At 54.4% G+C, this 20,072-nt stretch overlaps 1 protein-coding gene across 2 annotated transcripts; it reads right to left on the bottom strand.

Moving 5' to 3' along the window:
• Positions 1–867: 867 nt before the first annotated feature.
• Positions 868–19,677, bottom strand: FHAD1 (forkhead associated phosphopeptide binding domain 1). Of its 2 annotated transcripts, none has more exons than XM_027736369.2 (28): positions 19,059–19,677; positions 18,668–18,874; positions 16,639–16,909; positions 15,496–15,587; positions 15,000–15,230; positions 14,490–14,613; positions 13,971–14,101; positions 13,104–13,169; positions 12,603–12,707; positions 11,474–11,581; positions 10,976–11,059; positions 10,452–10,604; positions 9,895–10,090; positions 9,445–9,515; positions 9,055–9,192; positions 8,102–8,209; positions 7,818–7,907; positions 7,408–7,633; positions 6,839–6,920; positions 6,347–6,462; positions 5,504–5,663; positions 5,025–5,133; positions 3,638–3,773; positions 3,203–3,321; positions 2,992–3,087; positions 2,089–2,309; positions 1,554–1,719; positions 868–1,260 (listed from the first exon to the last, which is right to left on the bottom strand). In XM_027736369.2, exons 1-28 carry the CDS (start codon positions 19,152–19,154, stop codon positions 1,114–1,116), a joined length of 3,849 nt encoding a protein of 1,282 aa, XP_027592170.2. In that variant the 5' UTR covers positions 19,155–19,677; the 3' UTR covers positions 868–1,113. The 2 variants fall into 2 exon arrangements, with proteins under 2 accessions (XP_027592170.2, XP_039242271.1); XM_039386337.1 differs by having other exon boundaries at positions 5,046–5,133; positions 19,059–19,676.
• Positions 19,678–20,072: the final 395 nt, after the last annotated feature.

Here is a 20,072-nt window from a genome sequence, read left to right as displayed (position 1 = left end):
CGTGGAGTGGCCCGACACCCCCAGAGGATGCTCACAGCAGCATCTTTAACCTCCATCAGGCAATCAAGGTCATGCCTCACCCCAAAATAAGCCCAGGCATGCAGACAGGGAAGCATCCAGCTTCTCCCAGCTTAGGGAGGGGGGAAACCAGGCCACATCGATGACTGGAGCCCACAGCACCACCACTTCCATTAGGGATTGGCCGCTGTGCACCCCTGGGTGCTGCGCACGCCCACAGCCCTACATCAGCCTGCTGCAGCCCTCCACGCTGCTGCTTCCAGACCTTTTTATCCTATTAAAAAATAAAGACCAAAAAACCCCCAGCGGGCCTTTGCTCACATCCAAATTATCCTCGGCTGAAGTGACGCAGAGGACTCGGCACACGGAGTGCTCCGAGCGAGGCTGAGGCGGAGCGGCTGCAGGGATGACACGCGTTGGAGCTGCCTGTTCCCTGCAGGGAGACCCCAAAACACTGCTGCTCCCCAGAAACCAGGGGCTGCTCTCACCCTTGTTAATAAAAAGAGGAGCAGTGGGACCTCAGTCGATGCCAACAGTGGGTGGCAAAGGACCCTGCGCCATCACCCCATCCCAACCCACGGGCACGTCGCTCTCATCTCCCCAGCTTGTCCTCGTGCTGCTGCTGTACCAGTGTGGCTGACATGGGTTCTCTTCTTCCCCCTTCCTGTGTGGCAGCTCCACTGCTCCTGGGGTGTTCCAGGAATTCTGGAATTCCATACTACATCATGTCTTATGATCCAGTTCCCCCAAGGCACCGCAGGGACCAGAGGATATGGGAGTTGCAAGGGATATTTCAAGCTGTGTGTGCTCGAGGCCACTTCAGCCAAGGAAAGGACAGACCCCACACAATTGACTTCACACATCATGGCTGTATTTACACACACAAATATATATACACACATGTATAGGCTGGGTTGTATCCTCCCCACCTCTTCCATTGCCATAAATCCCACCATGCTGTGTGGGGGACAGACTGCTGGCAAATTAGGTCCTACACACTGTACTGTCACACCAGTGTGCCCAGGAGCTACAGGATACCGACAGGAGCTACTCGAAGTGCACCCACATCTCAAGCCTGCTCCACCATCACAGAGTTTATAGGGGTGACTCGTTCCTACCGCAGACCATCACACGCTGCACGCCCCTGTGGTGCCTCTCCTGTGAGCTTCCCTTCTTGACAGCATCTGCTGTGTGCTCTTTGGCTCTTGGCTTGCCTGAGCAGAGAGGCTTCGTGGCTCCAGGCTGCAGAACAGAAACACATCAGACACAGCATTCACCGTGAGAGGTCCTGACAGTCATGTGTGACCTGCTCCTCTCCCCCACCCCAGCACATGGTCCAAACCCATTGCTACAGGTGCCTGCACCACTTCCAATTTTGGCAGTGTGATGCTGCCAGGATGCTGAGCTGGCTGAGCAGCAGGACCCTGGGACCTCCAGCCTCTTGGGGTGGTCTGACCGACCACTCCATCTGTGCTTCCAACAGACCGTTGTACAAAGTGCAGGAGTTGGGCGTCACCTGCTCCTGCCCCACTCACCTTGTGCCGTTTGGCCGCTCGTCGCAGCCTCTTCTCCTGCTCCAGCTGGAGCTGTGTCCTCTCCAGAGCCTCTCGCAGCAGAGCCTTCTCTTCTGCCTCCCTGTGGGCTTCATCTTCCAGGTTGGACATCTCCTCCTGACACCTTCGCAGGGATGCTTGGTTCTGCCTGTGCAAAACAGGAAGGGGGATTCTGTCAGTCTGTTGCCTGCATCGACCCCCCCAGCGCCCAGCTGGGCCCTCCCACACCTGCCCTGGTCCTGCTGACACTGACCCTCCTCCCCAGGCTCCAGCCACCCCAGACAAGGGAGTCTGCCAAGGTTTCCCCAGCTCTAACACTGCTCAACCACATCAGGCCACACAAGGTACCAGTGCAGAAAACTGGGAGAACCTTTCCCCATTTCTCCTAGCATTTAATTTTTATACCATGGCCATGCTGTGACTGGTCCCAGGCAGACACATAACCCAGCAAGGTGCCACATCCCTTGGCATTTCAGGACCAGGTCTCACTGGGAACTGTGACCTTGCTTTTCCACACCTTAGCTGCTCCATGCTTCCCTCATAATCTTTTAGCATTTCTTCTTTCCTTTCCAGGCGATGCTGGAGGTTCCTGATCTTTTTGTACAGCAGCTCCAGGGCGCTCTGTCTCTGCAGTCCCACTTCTTCCCTCTCCTCCAGAGGAAGGTGCTGCAGAGGCTGCATTCCTGACAGCTCCTTCATCTCCATCAGGCTTCCCAGAGCACCGATCACATCAAGGTACTGAGGGAAGAAGAGGGAATGCATTATTTACCAGGTTTGCTGCATTCCATCACGCTGCTCAGCCATCTGCTTTCCGTCTGCTCTCCTGAGGAGATGACAGTGTCCCAAAGAAAGTGGGTTTGTGTTCCATTCCCAGCTGCACAGCTTATTGGGATTGGATTGTTTCCTTTTCCAACATGACCATTTCCCTGCTGGATGTTTTCCTGTCCTTTTTGGAGGGAAGAGACCCCACCAGCTGTACTACTCACAGACCCCTCCTCTGGCAGCCTCCTCCATTGGGCCCCAGCCTCTCTCATATCATTTAGTTGGCACCTACATTGGGGAAGGTCTCTGTCCTCACCAACCCTGCCTCTCCTTGCAGATCAGCCCTGAATGCCCAGGGGAACACCCCAAAGGCCTGCAGTGGAAAGGGGAGAATGGGGTCCTGAGATGTCCTGGTAGACACCCAATGTGCCCTGGACCATAAAATCATAGAACGTTGTAAGGGACCTTTAAAGGCCATCTAATCCAACCCCCATGTCATGTCTTCAACTGGACCACAGAGCAGTTCAGCCTCAATGGTCCTGCACAGCCCTGCCAGTCACCCACCTCTGAAATGTGCTCACAAACCTTCTAAACTCTACACCCACTGGGCACTTACACGTGCTCTACACGTGATTTACCACGTCTGTCCCTGACGTACCATCTTCTCACCGGGGTCTGTCGCCTCAGCCATCTCCAAACTCGCTGCCCTGTTGGTGATCCTGAGGGACCCCCCATTAGGAACGTGGCCAGGAGCCTGCACAGACAGGGAAAGACTTACTTGGCATCTCTGAAAGCCTCATCCTCTCTATTCCAGGGAATACTTTTCCAACTAAGCCACAGGAACCACAGCCCCCAAACTGCCTTCTTACCTTGCCAGCCTTCAATTTTGTTCCTGACATGGGTGCAGGCTCCATCTCAAGCCCTGTGTGCTGGACTATCTCCTCCGGTAAGTCTCTCACCTGTGGCTCCAAACCCTTCTTCACAGCACCTGGAGGCAAGCAGCCACCAAACTGTGGTGCAACATGTCGTGGCTTCACATCTCAGCCACTTTGAGGCTGGCCAGCTTTTCCCAGCTTCCCTGGGAGGGTGGTGAGGCCCTGGCACAGGTTACTCAGAGAAGCTGTGGCTTCCCCATCCTTGAAAGTGTCCAAGGCCAGGTTGGATGGGGCTTGGAGCAACCTGGGACACTGGAAGGTGTCCCTGCCCATGGCAGAGGGCAGAATGAGATGAGCTTTAAAGTCCCTTCCCACCCAAATCATTCCATGATTCTAACTGTTCCATGCCTCTAGGAGAGCCCTGTTCACCTGAGCTCTGCCTCTTCTCCAGCATCTTTACTCTCTCCCGGAGCTCAGCCAAACCTTCCTTTTGCCGCTGGATCGTTTCCTGGTGCCTGAGGCCTCGGCATTTTGCACCGAGGTCAGCCAAGTCCAACGGGGGCACCTGGAAGAAGCAGCCCAGCTTGTCCTCACCCCGCCTGCAGCTGGCTCAGCACAAGCTCAGCTTAAGCACAACCTCGCTGCCAGGCACTGGTCACTTGGCACATGCCAAGAGCAAAGCCTAAGGAGTATCTCCATGGATTTGGAGGGGTATAAGAGACTTGTCAGAGACCCCTTTCCTGCTCCACTGTGCCACAGTGAGGACATGGGCCCTGCAAATGTTCCAGAGAGCCAGGAGAGGGATAGTGCATGTCTCTGAACAGCCATGGTGGCATTTTTCTCTCGCCCTTTGCGCTACCACAGAGCACTTACCATCTACACACAAACACCAGTACACTTTCTAGACTGTGTTCCTACACAATCGTGGGCATTATTCTCTATTAAGTGACACTCGTGCACACAGACACGTGCACTGCCCTCTCCCAGCCCAGTCCAGATTCCTGCATTATGACAAACATCCAAAAACCGGTGGTGGGGCTGGCCCATCATCCTGCCCTGTGCACAGCTAACGATGGCTGCAGACCCCCAGCTCTGGGTCCAGCCGCCGTCGCGCCACAGCTCTGCCGAACAGCACGTCCAGCACTCGGCCCTTCCCCTCCCCATCCCCGCCTGTGGAACAGGACGGGCGATACCTCCCGCCCTCCCTCAGTCAGCTGGCTGTGAGTCACCGCGGCCCCCGCGCAGCCCGCCGGCCCCGCTGCTGGCTGCCACCGTTCCTGCACAGAATGTACAATTCCCACAGTCCCTCCATCTGCTGCTGCCACCACCTGCGAGTTCTTCCCTTTTCCAGCCACGGGGAAATCAAATAGGAGTTTGGCACAGGGGAATGAGGAGCGTTTCCTCCTGTCCTGTGCAACAAGCTGCCCCTACTCCTGCATGTACCACTCCAGAACTGTTTCTGCATCACCTGAACAGCATCTCGGGCTCCACGAGTTGGGAAAAGGAGGGATCGCTCGCATGTTGCCATCCCCTCTAATTGCCAATTAGCACAGCAATTAGCACACACAACACTTTGCTGTTCCAAAGCGCTGTGCAAACAGCTCATTAAGCAGCAGCAACGCCGGGGCTGCAGCACGAGAACCCCGGATCTCGGGCGGCACAGGCAGCCCTCGGCCTGGGGAATGTGGTGCTCCCCCCCTCCTGCCAGTGTGGAGCAGAGAAAGTCACCAGGCCTCACTGCAGTGCTGAGAAACAGCGCCGATGCCATCAGTGCTCTTGGCAAACCCACCCCTCGGTGCCCTCCGTGGGGACTCACCCTCTGGGAGGCTTCACCCACCCGCACTGGTGTCCTGGGAGCATCCTCAGGCTTTTCCACCGTTTGTTGGGAAGCGTCCCTCAGCACCTGGCAGCGGGCCTGGGCTCGCCTGTGCCGAGACACAAGACACTGTGGGACCCCATGAGGGATGGAACATGCCGAGGGCATGTTCTATCACATGTTCCATGTGACCCGAACAGCTTGGGGAGAGCAGCACTCTGGGCACCCACTGATGACTACCATGGTGTGGGTGGGAACACTCTCTTAGTTACAACTGACTTGGTTACACATCTGCTGGCACAAGCTCCACTAAACCCCCATTTCGGTTCCCATGGCAGTGGATATCAGTGCAATGGAGCTGAGCTCCATCCTGATGCTCTCACATGTGCCTTTTGTTCTGGGGAGAACCCTAAACACCATCAGCTGCTGGGCACCCACAGAGTGGCATTGGTGGAACCTTGGCTCATGTCACTGTGTACCTTAACTCTTCAGCTGCTGCTTTCAGGGATTGATCCTTCTCCTCCACAAGGTTGGACATCTGGGATAGCTTCTCCCTGAGCTGGTTCACTTCCCGCTCCCGGTGTTTCAGGCGGCTCTGGTTCTTCTCCAGCTCCACCTTCTGCTCCTCGCTCAGCTCCCCTAAGTGCAAAACAGCCTCGTGGGATGCTGGCTGACTCATCACCCAGTCCTGGGGGATCTGCAGCTGGCATTCATGGATACATCCCCTTTTTCCAGTCCCCCCTCATGCAAGCTGGCAGCAATAATGGGGTTCATCCCCACAGAGTCCTGCCCTGCCCTTCACAGCTGCCCTCAAATCCTGGGCCATGCCAACAGGACGTTCTGGTTTACTAAATCCCAGGACAATTCCTTGTTGAGACATTTTCCTTCAGATTGGAGAGGAACAGGTTGCCAGCATTTTCTGACTTGCATCCTTTGACCTCTGCACATTCCTCGTGGGCTCTGTCCCCACATTCACAGTCCTGCCCATGGAGGAAAGCCAAGCAGGGCTCTCCCAGTCCCCTGGCTTGGGACAATTCCAGCTCCAAGGAGCTCACCAGCGCGATTTTGAGGAAGATGGTCTTAGTTTTGTCCCCCTGATCTTCCTTTGCTTACCCTCCTCACTCACCATCACTGCTATTGCTTAGCCAAGGATGGGAAGAAATTCACCCTCCCAAAGGGAACAGACTGCCTGCTTTGCTCCCAGCAGGACAACAGCATTGCCAGAGGATGGTCACATCAGCTTCCCAAGTCCTGTGTGTACCCACTGCACTGACACCACCCCTTGTCACTGCTTGGAGGAGGGCTGGGACAATGACACCCACCTCTCATGTCCGACACTCTGGCTCTGCTCTCTGACAGCTCCCTGGTGAGCCTGCCAATGAAGGCCTCCTTTTCCAGAAGCATGCTCTGTGCCATGGCCAGCTCCTCCTGCAGTTTCCTGGGAAAGATCAGTGCAAATCTCACAGCTCACTGGGAGGCCTCATTTCACGGAGCACACACACACCTTCCTGCACTGCATCTTCTGATGAACGCTCACACATTCCTTTTTTCCCTGCCTTTTGCTCCCCTGGGGTCACCCTGTGCAGTGGGTCTGGCCACCTCGCTCGCTCTTGCCTGGAGCCATCTGGATGGGATGGCACATCCTCATGTGCTGTCAGGATGCTCCATGCCCTCAGGAACACCTCTGCCTAGCAAAGGGCCCATCCTTGACTAAAAAGATCTTGGGACAAGTCTCCTTGGACTTCCTTAGGCTCTCCCAGTGGTCCCTGCTCTTCTCCAAGCCTCTCTGACCACCACCAGTGAGAGCTGCTCACCTCAGACAAATGTGTGATTCCATGGCAGGACAAACCTCCAGCCAAGCTCCTGATGCTGACCTGTGGGCACCGCGCTGAATTACTACAGGACACGAGAAAATAAGGCCCATTACTTCTTTGTAACACTTGCACACTTGTTCTGCTGCTTCTGCAACACAGATCCTTTCCTTCATGGCAGCTTCAAGGACTGAGGACTGTCTGCTTGGGAAATCCATGTCTCTTAGAACCCATTTCCAACAGTGCTTGGGCAGTTCCCAACATCCTGTCTGGCTTGGGATCTCTTCTGCCTGGGTGCAACCCAAAGTGCTCCTCCAGTCTTGTTGGTTTAGAGGGTAAAAAGCCCTTCTCCAGTGGCAAAGCCCTTTTTACCAACAGTTTCCAAACCCACCAAACAATGAAATGCCCTCTGCAGGGACTCATGGACCTTGTCCTGCACGTGGGCAAAGCTCCCTCCGACATCCTACCCAATGCTTTCCATAGCAGCAGATTCACTGCTCCCTCTCCATAAACATTCCATGTTAACCCAGCAGGTCCCTGGTACAGGTGCATCCCATACAACCCTTGCCTACCTTCCATTTTTTCCACAAGTGCTGCCTTTTCCTCCTCCAGCATCTTCTGCTCCTGTGTGGCCCCCAGCAGCCTGTCCTCTAAAGCCACGATGGTCAGGGAATGCTGCTTGCTTTGCTCCCTATATCCTGCTATTTCTTCCTGCAGTTTCTGCCTCTGTAACTCCTTGTCCTCCTGGACAGCCCTGAGCTGCTCATCCTGCACGAGCAGCTGCTGCTGTAGCAACACCTGGGAAACAAGAGCTGGGAGATTGGCTGGAGGCACTGGTGGTTTCCTTTGGGATCACCAGCAGTGTCATCTCTCCTGGCTAGCTCTTGGAAGGACGGAGGGAAGGGAAGGATTTCAGGGATGGGGGAACCCTTCTTCATCAACACTGCACCCTCCACCTGCACACACAGGTTGGTGGAAGTACCTCTCGGGCAGTGGTTTCCTCCAGCTCATGCAAAGCTTCTTTCAGTTTGCCCTCTATCACCTCCTGCTCCTCTGCCTTCCTTGCTGTTGCCTACAGGATGAAATTAGCAGTAATTAAGCTATCCAGGAATCCACCTTTCTCTCTGCAGATATTCATCTCTGTGTATTTGGGGGGGGAAAAACCCTCTGTCCACTGATTTGGGCCCCTGGAGCACCACATTACAACACACATTCCCATTTCTTCACTCCAAGGGTGAGCTGTCCTGCTTCACTTCCCATGCTCACCTCATTCATGCTTTTCAGGTGGCTTTCCAGCTCTTGGATCTTCTTCTGCTCTTCCTCCACACATTTCTTACACTTGTCCTTCTCCTCAGCGAGAGTGCTTTCTAGAATCTGGGAATTGATAGATCACAGCTTCAGCACAGAAAAAATCATGACCTTAGGAAAAAGACCTCAGGTCCAGGGAGGAAAGCAGCAGGGAGGGTCACTGCTCCAGAGCAGGGGCAGGTGATGGGAGAAAAGCCTGGCAGGACCCGAGGTGACCCAGTGAGGGAGTGGATGGGAGCACCTGGGGAAAGGTACATCCAAGAGACAGGGGAGGAGCTGCTTGGCTGCTCCTTTCCTGAGTCCTTAGAAAACTCAACACCAGGAAACCACCATTCCTGAGGCACCAGACACAGAAGCACACCAGAAACTGTGTTACAAGGCCTGCTGTTCCCACCACAGCACAGACATGGCAAAACACCAACTTGCTCCCTCACTAACACTGCATCCCACACCAGAGCCACCAGCATTGTGGCCTAGGCTTTCCTGGGATGGAGGGGGACTGCTGGTCCCTGCTTCACAGGGGGTGTCCTTTTCCAGCTAAAACAGACCCAACAGGAGCTCAGCATGGGGAGGGAGGGAGCAGAGGGCTTGAGAGGAAGCAATGCAGTGCTTCCCTAAGCTCATACATCGGGATGATGCTCCTTGCTTTCTCCTTTCTCCCAGGGACTGACTGGCACCCATGCATCCTGTTACCCACAGGTGCTTCCCAGTACCATCACGGATACTTTGGGGGAGTTTACATCACCTGCATCCATATAGGAGGATATTCTATATCCTCCTGGGATCCCATTGGGCTCTTAGGACTGCACCCAGACAGTTCAAAGCTAGAGATAATAACCAACACTCTTACAGACACCCATTTTTCCTGCATATAACATTCCCTTTCCAAACCACCAACCATGCCACTCTACCTCTTTGTTCTCCTTGTCCTTTTCCAGGATAATTTGCTGGATTTTTATCTCCAAGTCTTGCTCATGTTTTGCTTCCAGCTCCTTTGTGTGCTCCTGTAGCATCTCTGCCTGTGACTGCTGGAGCCTCTCTAATTGCTCCTACAGGGAGACACCGAGGTATTAAAGGAAGTGTGTCAGCAGCAGGGGAAGAAATAAACCTCCTGTGAACATTCACTCACAAACAATTCCCAAAAGAGTCTCCTTTCCCCTGCATTTCCTGCAGACCCAGGCACCTTGGCTACTGCACATCCCCAATCCAGATCCCACACTGGCTCACTTGGGATTACTATCATGTTTAACCATAGAAAGATTCCAAACCTACATGGTTCATGTACATAAATATTTCTGTACCTGCAACAGCTGATTCCTCTGTGCCACTTCCTGAGTCTTTTCCAACAAGCTCCTGAAAGCAGCCAACAGCCCTGCAGAAGTCAACACAACCTCGCTGTGTGGGGTGCTCACACACCATATTAGGGATATTAGGGAAAATTTCTTCACAGAAAAGATGGTCAGGCATTGGAACAGCCTGCCCAGGGCAGTGGTGGAGTCACCATCCCCGAAAGTGTTCAAAAGGTGTGTGGATGTGGCACTTGGGAACAGGGTTGAGTGGTGGCCTTGGCAGTGCTGGGTTAATGGTTGGACTCGATGACCTTGGAGGTATTTTCCAGCCTTAAAAATTCTGTGATTCCATGATTTTCTCTACAAGGAGCGGCCCATGCTGGATTTTCTCCTCTACATCTGGCTAGCTAGGACAACCCACCTTGTGCAGGTGTTCCCAGGGATGCCCAGCAGGACACAGACCTTGGCCAGAGGTGCACAGGTCCATCCCCACACTGGCCAGGAGCTGCTCCACGTCCTCCAGCCAGGAGAGGGGGACACGTGCCATGTCCACCACTGCTGTCCTGATGGCTGAGATGGAGGGATCCAGGGACGCCACCTCCAGTTGCTCCAGCTTCCCTTGCAGGCTGGTGCTGCTGCAGGAGCTCCTCAGGCAAGCCTGGAAAAAATGGAACCAGTGGGGAACAAGCCAGTCTCCACAGTCAGGGGCTTTCAGGGACTTGGCAAATGACACAACCTCACTGAACATCTCAGGCCAGGTTGGACAGGGCTTGGAGCAACCTGGTGAAGTGAAAGGTGTCCCCACCCATGGCAGGGGGTGCAATGAAAGGAGCTTTAAGGTCCCTTCCGGCCCAAACTATTCTAGGATTCTATGGCAAACTGCTGGGAACAGCCACATGAACGCTTTGGGATGACACTCTGCTTCAGGGTCATATCTTTAACCTATCCTCAGGCCAACAAAATGCCCTGTGCCACCATCTCCCAACTGCCCCTTGGTCCTCAGTATTTAAAGGACTGACCTGGAGCTCCTGCAGGGAATTCTTGAGCACCTCAATGTTTGCAGACACCTCCTTCTCCTTCATGAGCCTGGAGCTTAACTCCTCCTGCAGACACTTCTCCCTCTCATGACTCTGCTGGATCTCATCACAGATTTGCCTGACCTTCTCTATCACCTAGCAAAGGTGGAGGAAGAAGAGGATAAGGCACTATATTCATATCCTTTTCCAGCTGAGGGACCATGGATGGTCTCAGCAAGAAACAATCGAGACTTGCTGCAAACTGGCAACCACGCCAGGGCCCTGGGCTTGCCCCTGCTGCAGCCCACTGACTCCATCCAAGCTGTGGGACACAAAAAGGACTGTGTCTCCTTCACATCATGGAGCAGTGCCATTAACCTGGGACAGCCACAGCACAGCTCCTCATCTGCAGAAGCTGGGATGCCACCAGCCCTACTGAGCACAGAGCAGGCACCGCGGCTGTTCCGCAGCATCCGCCTTGAGCTGCACCGGGCGCTGGAGGCACCATGAGCTGGTACCCAACTCACCTGCTGCTCCGTTATGGATTTCCCTGTGCTGCCTGCTGCTGATGGAGAACAGACTTGCATCACTTGGGTCTTGAAGGACTCCAGCTGCAGCAAGGATTGACGCAGGAAAACAAACGTCACTGATCACTGAGGCTAATTGATCATCTCTGAGGATAACTGATCATCGATATCTAGCATGATGTTGCTCTGCAAAGGGCTGTCCCCGCCAGAGCAGCATTACCCAGGCACCCAGGAGGGTTTGTGTGGGTCCCAGACAGCGTAACCAGGATTATAGAATCCTTTTTTTGTATCCTGTTAAACTGCTCTGTCGACTATGCTGCCCACACAAATCCTGTGGATAAGCCTTTTATACTTCACCCGACGACAAGTCCCGTGCCAGGGTTTGGTGCTCAGGACTCAGCGTTTTCATTCCTGCACCACATCCTTCCCCATGGGAAGCCCTGTCCCTGTGCTGCCCCCGGCCCCGGGGGTGATGTTCCCATCCCTGCCCATCCCTACCTGCTCCCCTGCCCGCCGCAGCTCCGCTCGCAGCAGCCGCTCCCTGCGCCCCATCTCCCGCAGCTGCACAGCCTGCCGGGCACCGGCTGCCTTCAGCTCCTCCTCCGCCTGCAACCACCGCAGCACTGGGATTTTTGCCCTGGACTCAGCGCTGGTGAGGCCACCCCTGGAGTGCTGTGTCCAGTTCTGGGCCCCTCAGCTCAGGAAGGACATGGAGGGGCTGGAGCAGGTCCAGAGGAGGGCAACGAGGCTGGGGAAGGGACTGGAGCACAAGTGCTGTGAGGAGAGGCTGAGGGAGCTGGGGGGGCTCAGCCTGGAGAAGAGGAGGCTCAGGGGAGACCTCCTCACTCTCTGCAACTCCCTGACAGGAGGGGGGAGCCGGGGGGGGGTTGGTCTCTTTTCCCAGGCAACCATCAGCAAGACAAGAGGGCTGGGTCTCAAGTTGTGCCAGGGGAGGTTTAGGTTGGATATTAGAAAGGATTTCTTTACAGAGAGGGTGCTCAGCCATTGGAATGGGCTGCCCAGGGAAGGGGTGGATTTTTAAAAAGAGACTGGATGTGGCATCAGTGCCATGGCCTAGTAACCACAGTGGTGTTGGATCAAGGGTTGGACTTGATGATCTCAAGGTCCCTTCCAACCCAGCTGATTCTATGATTCTATGATTGGCACCTCAGAGTGACATCTGAAAGCCATGCCATGGGCGCTTTGACCTCAGCTACCCACTATTCCCATCAGACAACTCCAAAGGTAGCTTTGGAACACCAGGAGACAGGCAGCAATCCCATTGCAGGGGTGGGATTGCAGCATCAGAGCTTTCACGGCACTTTTTGCGTGGGTCAGGTCCCTGGGACATTGTCCATCCTTGACTTCCTCACCCAACACCCACACAGGGCACTCTGCTATCTGAATTATTTCTTCCTCTCTCAGTGTCCACGGCAGAGCTCAGGACATTTGGATCTCCTGCCTGTACAGGACCCCCTGCCTGTACTCCTGACCCAGGAGCCTGCTCCGGGGACTTGCTGGTCCTCATCCCACCCACCTTTCACCCCTGTCAGGCAGCTGAGAGACCTGCCATGGGCTCACCAGGGCACACCTGCCCTCTGTGTGCCCCCCTCAGCCGGCCACTAACCTGGGCTTTCTCAGCCAGCTGATTTTGGACGCTCTCCTGCTTGGCACAATGCTTCTGGATTTCCACCTGCAGCCCCTCCAGGTCCCGTTCCAGCTCCCCAATGCGCTGCAAAAGCCCAGGGAGGGCAGGGGTCTCACCAGAGGAACCGGGCATTGCCTCTCTGGAAAACTTCCACTCATAAGCAAGATGTTTTCCCCATCTAACCCACTTTGCTTAGCCTGGAATTCCCTTCTAACCCATATTTACTGTGGTTTTATCAGCTTACCAGCAGAATTCCAACCTGATTTCTGGTCACATCCCCCCTGCATTGTAACACAGCATTACAAATCCAACCGAGTTTACACTTCCCCGGGTGGTTAGTCCCATTATGTGCCTTCCAGTGCAGGAGCTGAATTCCAAACAACTCCCTTACAATGCCCAGTTAATTATTCCCTGGCTGATGCATTCCTGCAGCCACTGCTTAGCCCTGTGCTCCATCACCCCAAAATATTTCCAACTCACATTTCGACAGCTGATTATTTCTTGCTCTCCGAGCTCACGCTTCGTTTCCTCTTTAATTCTCGAGCACTAGAAGGAATGGCAACCAAGGAAAATATCCATCAGGGCAGTGACACCATCACTCCTGCTGTGAATGGAACACTGGCACAGGCTGCCCAGGGCAGTGGTGGAGTTGCCATCCCTGGAGGGATTTACAAGAGGTGTAGATGTGGCACGTGGGGACGTGGGTTAATGGTGGCCTTGGTGGTGCCAGGGGAATGGTTGCACTCAATGATCTCAGAGGTTATTTCCAAACAGCCATTCTGTGATTCCTAGGCAATCCCTGGCAATCCCATAGAGCCTGTGCAGCCTCTGCCCCTTATCACACTGCTGATGCAGCTCTGCCAGCTGAGGAGGAGTTGCACATACAGAGAGACAACCTGCTGCACAAGCCACTTTCTTTAAGGGAAAATCCAGGCCCAGGCCACAGGGAGCCCCACCCCCAGTGATGGGGTTTCCATGGCTCCTTGGGAGGATCTTGGCATGAGAGCTTTGTGTGAACAAACAGCTCCTGTGCTCACAGGAATCCAGGGCACAGTGATGCTGAGTGAGGAGGGAGATGGAGCTGGGGAAGGGGACCCTGATCCGTGGCCATCACAGGACACCCTGGTGTGACCATGGGACCATCACCACCACATCCCAGTGGCACAGTTGTGTGACTCCTGTTTGTGTGCAGCCAGAACTCACCTCGGGACCCCCCAACAAACAGCCACCCACATACAGCTGCTACAGTCCTCACAAGGGAGAAGCACAACTCTTCTCCACCTGCTTTCCCACCTTAACCCCTATGTGAGACCATAAATTACTGATGCCCTCGTTAGTCCTGCCAACCTTGGCAGAAACAACTGCCAGCTGGTTGTCCTTCTCTCGATTTTCCTTCTTCAGTTTTTCAATCTCTTGCTGGAGCTGCTGAATTTTCTGCTCCTTTTGCAGGACATCCCTTTGCAGGCTGCTCACCAGACCTGGGAAAAACAACTCTGGTGAGAGGTTACACAAGTGCAACATCCAGATGAAATACTGGGAAGGAATTCTTCCCTGTGAGGGTGGGGAGGCCCTGGCACAGGTTGCTCGGAGAAGCTGTGGCTGCTCCATCCCTGGAAGTGTCCAAGGCCAGGTGGGACAGTGCTTGGAGCAACCTGGGCTAGTGGAAGGTGTCCCTCTCTATGCCAGGGTGTTGGAACAAGATGTTCTTTAAGGTCCCTTCCAACCCAAACTACTCCAGGATTCTCTGATTTCTACAAGCCACTACAAATCAGTTGTTGCCTGGACAGCTTGGCCAATGCTTGCTTTTATCCAGAGCCAGTCCTAAACTGCTTCATGCCCTGACCCAGAGCTCCAGGGACAAAGTACCTGCACTCAAAGCCTGGTCCTTCTTCAACTTCTCGCTTTCTCTCCGCAGCCTCCCGATCTCCAGGTCTCTTTCATAGAGGGAATGGCTGAAAACCTGGCTCGAGCCTTTCTGCAGGTCATTGATCTGCAAAACACAGATTCACTGTGTTCCTCACCCCATCACTCACTGATTCCCCTCCAGAGAGGGAAATCTGGCACATCCAGGTCCTGGTTTGATGGGATTGCTCTTTAGCATCTTTGACTAACTCTCAGGAGTCATTGTTTCAAATAGAATCACCTTAAATGTGCTTTGGCTGTTCCTGATGAAATCCTAATGCCAGAGGCATGGAGGAGGAAGGAAGGAAAAAAGGAAGAAAGAAAAAAAAGGAGGGAGAGAAGGAAAAAAACCCACCTCCCTCATTTCCCTTGGTTTCAGACATGGGACCTGCTTTTCCCCAAACCTTTGTTACATTACAAACTTGTGTCAGAGAGGTGTTTTCCCTGCTTGGTGCCTATGGAAGTATCTGGTACCTGTTCCCTCAGGGCTTTGATCTCCTCTGTTTTGGCTCCCAGCTCTTGATTGAAGGCCAGCAGTTTCTGGGTCAGTTCAACCTCGTTCCTCGCCGCCGCCTGGGCCAGTTTCTTTGCCATGGCTGCGACCTCCTCCTGCAGATCTCTTATCACCACGTCTTTGCGCTTTGACTCTGCTTCCAAACCAGAGAGGTGACCCATTTCCTTCTCCAGCTGCAGCAGCTTCTCCCCCTGAGGGCAGATTGCAGGTGCCATTGGCCAGTCTGCAGCTCCTCCCGCCCAGGGGTACCCGCTCATGGCCATCAGTGCCGTGCTCACCCGGCTTCCCACACCCTCCAGCCACCCACTGTCCCCATCCTCTGAGCAGACCCCTGGGGAGGGAGTCCCCACACCCTGCTGGGACTCCTGGTGGGACACACAGCCAGCTGGCAGGGTTCTCCTGCTCTGCCAAGGACCAGGACAGGGATGGCATTCCTCACTCTCTCCCCAGCATCACCTTCTCCTGCTGGAGGAGATCCGTGTTGTGAGTCCCCAGGGAAGGGGCTCCCCCCACACTGCTTGCACAATCACCTGAGAAGCTGGTTGAGACTGGAAGAAAGCAAAAACAGCAGCAGTAAATATCAGCATGAGAGGTGGTTGCAGGCAGCAGAAATGCTCCCTGCAGCATTCTTTGTCCCAAAACTACTCCAAGGCAGTGGCCACTGTTCAGGGCATGAGCTTGGTTCACAACCAGCAGGGAAACCACCTATTTGGTACTAAAATGACACTTACAGCACAGTCTGCACAACAGAGAGGAATAATTCACCTATGGGAACCAGAAAAGCCTCAGAGCAGCAGAGACACAGCAGAGAAAAGCTCCTCTGATTTTCCAGCACTGCTCAGCCCCACAGAAAGCTGTGCATTTTTGCACAAAAGGGGATCCTTTTGGCTCTGTTACCCAAAAATCAGAGGGGTATGTGCCAACCTGGGGTGTATGTGTCCCTCCCTTTGCCCTCACTGTGGTTTCCAGTTCAGCCACTGCTGGGACTGCAAGGTGCTGCCCCTGCTTTGCACATTTAAACCCTACTATTGACTTTGTGTTGCTTATGACTTCAAAAAACCCAACCCCAAACAGGAAAACCACAGCATGGTGCATCAGGCCACAGCATTAACGGCAAAAGTCATGTTCTCCAGCTGTTCTATTCCCCCAAACCCTCACCTTTGCTTTGTTGCTTATCATATACTTTATTTCCAGAGGTGTATCAGCTAAGGATAGACTTTAAAGTTCCTGCACTTGAGGCAGCCACTTCAAAGGAGGAAAAAAACACCACTTCAAACAGGAGTCAGGAATAGGTACATGAGTCACTGGTGCAGATAAAATCAGTCATCGCCCTTCTGGGTCACATACCAGGAAAAAGGAAGAGGAAACATCCCTCTGCAGAGGCAACAGCACTCCCTTTGGGGTGTCACAGCTCATTTCTTCCCTGACCCAAATGCCACCCAGGACCACACACAGTCTCTGATTAGCTCCACTGGACATGGACTCACAGCTGGTTGCTCAACACTCAGCACTTCCCCACTCCAATCAACTCCACTGAGCACCAAGTTGCTCTGTGAGGACACCAGGACACAAATGTTTGGGTTTGGGATCATGGATTACCTGGCCTCACTGCAGAGGTCCTGCCGAAGGTGTCCAGAGAGGCAGTGCTGGCCACGCTCCTGTCCCAGGCGCTCAGGGGTCTCCTCGGCAGAGGAGGATGGGGCTGGTGGCCGAGGGCTCCAGGAGTGCCCCTGCCTGGAGAGCCAGGGGGATGCTGCCACTGCAGCGAGGGCAGGCGGGGAGGAGACACGGGAGCAGAGGGTTTGGGCTCTGCAACCACCTGGAGCTGCCCCGCCCACCCTGTGCGACGTTTCAAGGGGGGACAGGACACCTAGGATGGGAAAAGACCGTGTTATCAGCAAGGATTTTAGCCCTGGATTCATGTGCACCATGCCATAAAAAACTCAGGCACAGATCTCAGTGGAAGCATGGTTTTAGTCCTTTAGTCCTTTCCCATTTCCATTGCCCAAGGATCAGATTTTAATCAGGGCATTCAGACTCTTTGCTGAAGCAGAAGGAAATCACTGAGGTTTGCTGCTTTTTGAGCTTTTCCCTCTCCATCTCTGCCCTAATTCTGCACATCATTTGCATGATCTAGAGATGCTCCTCTCACAGCTCTCCTGGCTCACACATGGTCCTACTTCATCGTTTCTGCCATTCACCCCACTGAACCAAAGCCTCTCCTTGTGCTCCTGCCTTCCCATCACATTTACCAGACCTTATGCTGGGCATGTCAGACCCAGATTTAGGACACTGCTGTTCTCCTGAGCTTTCCAGTACAATGAGGACAAGCCACTGTCAAGGTCTGCACTAAACATCTGCCAGCACAGCGTCGGACCTGGCCTGGATGTGGGCCCTCCAACATTTGGGTGTTAGCAGAGCCCAAACCCCCAGGGAATGCTCCCTGCCACTCCAGCACCTTCCCTTCTCCTGGAGCACGTCCAAGCCCTGTTGCTTTTGCTCTTGCTCACAGCAGGATTCCACCAAAGCCTTCCACTGTCCCTGTCTTGGCCCTTATCCTGCGCTTGGAGGCACGGCGGGATGTGATTCCCAGCCGGGTGCTGCTCCTCTGTACAACATGTTCCTCTAAGACTCGAGAGGAGTGATCTCTCCCTCTGTTAGACACCTCACAGGGTGCAACTCCGAGGTGGTTCCTTCCCTGCAGTCAGCAGGGTCAGGCTTCAAAGCTGCTCCTCCACAGGAGGATCAGAGAGCCCAGAGTAAGGAACAGGCACCCCACAGGCATCCTCTGCATTGCTGTGCAAACCTGCTTCTCTGTGTGCACCCTGCCTTTGGGAATTCAGCTGCTCCAGCAGGGTCTGGCATTACCTCACCAGCATCTTGGATTCTTCAAGAGCCACAGTAATAAAAATGATACTGGAACTTATCAGTTGCTGTAGGTTTGATGTAAAACCCAACTTCCCTCGCACTAAGTGGCTTGGGAAGAAACATAAAACGCAAATAGAGGAAAAGCACGTTTTCCAGATCTACCTTCTCTCACGCACCGTCGTCCCGTCATTTTCCGTTTCCCTGCCGAACCGCCAGAGTTTCTTCAGCAGAGGGAGCTCCAGCTTTTCATTTCCCCCCCTCGCCTTTCCTCAGGATTGCCCAGACCTGGGAACCTGTTCCTGCTCCCGGAGCCTTCCCTGGGCAGCAGCACCCACCCACCTTTCCTTGGCAACTTTCCCTGGACATCCCCATCCACCCTTCCCTGGGCACCTTTCCTTGGGCACTAAAACCCACACACCTTTCCCTGGGTACTTTTCCCTGGGATGAGCACACCATCCTTCCTCAAGATACCCTTCCCTGGGCAGATCCACCCATTCTTCCCTGGGCACCTTTCCCTGGGCAGAACAACTCACCCATCCTTCCACGGGCACTCCTTCCTGGGATCAGCAAGCACCCCATCCTTCCCAGGGCAGGAGAACCCCATCCTTTCCTGGGCACCTTTCCTCGGGCAGTAGAACCCACCCACCCTTCCCAGGGATCAGCAAGCACCCCATCCCTCCCTGGGCACCCTTCCCTGGGATCAGCAAGCACCCCATCCCTCCCTGGGCACCCTTCCCAGGGCAGCCCCACCCAGCCTCACCTGGGCAGCCCCATCCAGCACCAGCTCGAAGGCCGCTCCCGCGGTGCCGAAGCGCAGGATGTCCCCTGGCCTCACCCCCACGGCCGCATTCTGGACCTGGCAGCTGTTGACAAAGGTGCCGTGGGGGGAGTTGAAGTCCTGAAGGATGAAGCCGTTGTCGGAGGCGGAGAATTCCAGGGCTGCGTGACGATCTGCTACACCTGCGGACTGGGAGCGGGCAATGGGCAGGCAGGGAACGCTGCTGGAGGCGGCTCCAGGTGTGTCCCTGCTTTGCCAAGCCCCCTTGCTGGTCATAAATCCCACCACACTTTGCATGGAGGACTCCAGCACGTCCTCCTGCCTGCATCCAAAGCACCCTCTGTTTTAGGATGATCAGCTGCCCCGCCCCTACCTGCAGGACGATGTCGGCCCCTCTGTGGCTCCCGATGGTCGTGGTGTGGGGTTTCAGCTGGAAACACCCCTCCGAGCTCCTTAGAAAGGCTCTCATTGCCCAGCCCCCAAACCTGCAAGGCTTCCCCAAAAAATCCCAACTCCTCACTCAGCAACCCCCCACCCCACACACAACCTGAGCCACGAGTGGCCCAAACAACTCAAACACTAAAAACCGTGCGAAGTGACCCCAAAAGCGGCTCTGTCCCAGCCAGCAGTGCCGCTGCAGCCTGGCAGTAGCCTTGGAAACCTCAGCCACGCTGGGGCCCGCTGCTGCCTGTCTGGGTGAGTTCTTCCCCTTTGTTTTGTTTAGTTTTTTTTTTCCTCCTTCTCCTTTTTCCAAGCAACTGGCCTGGCAGCACAACAGAGCTCCGCGCCGGCGCGGCCGCAGCTCTCGGTGCCAGCTGGTGACACACGTGGGAATGTGCATCACAAACCTCACTGCCACCTGCCAGGGCTGCCAAAGAACCTTTGAGTCCCCATTTGACTTATTTTTTTTTATTTAATATCATGCACACACACACACACACACACACACACACACACACACACACACACAAACACATTTTGCGACCACAGGTAAGGGGATAAATGTTGCTGCCAGGTGATGGGGACCCATCAGTGCTTCTCCATCCATATTCCTTGGTCCCAGGCTGTCAGGAACTCTTTTTCAGCAGACAAAGGGAAACCCCCCCACCCTTGCCACTAACACCCCCCAGTTTGGCCTCTCCAGTCCTGCAAGATTCTATCATATTAATAATAATAAAAAAATTAATTTATTAATAATCTCATTAATTTTGAGGAAGAAGCGGAAGATTTTGCAAGGAAGAGCTCTGCAAACCTCTGTCAGTTTGAAGCCATTCCCTTTCATCCTGTCACTCCAGGCCCTTGCCCAAAGTCCCTCTGCAGCTCTCTTGGAGCTCCCATTAGGTACTGCAAGGTGCTCTAAGGTCTCCCTGGAGCCTTCTCTTCTCCA

This window comes from Pipra filicauda, unplaced genomic scaffold (genome assembly GCF_003945595.2).
Source record: "Pipra filicauda isolate LSUMZ 115617 unplaced genomic scaffold, ASM394559v2 scaffold47_size6085603_pilon, whole genome shotgun sequence".
NCBI lineage: Eukaryota > Metazoa > Chordata > Aves > Passeriformes > Pipridae > Pipra > Pipra filicauda.
Note: the sequence above shows the minus strand (reverse complement) of the source record. Positions and strands in the feature narration are given on the sequence as shown.

What these genes read in the sequence shown, in the direction of transcription:
- FHAD1 (XM_027736369.2), bottom strand. Translation starts at nt 19,154, where the DNA reads ATGAGAGCCTTTCTAAGGAGCTCGGAGGGGTGTTTCCAGCTGAAACCC. An exon ending in AGGAAACCACTGCCCGAGAG is followed by an intron (nt 7,634 to 7,817) that starts GTACTTCCACCA and finishes CTTGTTTCCCAG; the next exon opens with GTGTTGCTACAGCAGCAGCT. An exon ending in GCAGCAGCTGAAGAGTTAAG is followed by an intron (nt 5,134 to 5,503) that starts GTACACAGTGAC and finishes GTCTCGGCACAG; the next exon opens with GCGAGCCCAGGCCCGCTGCC.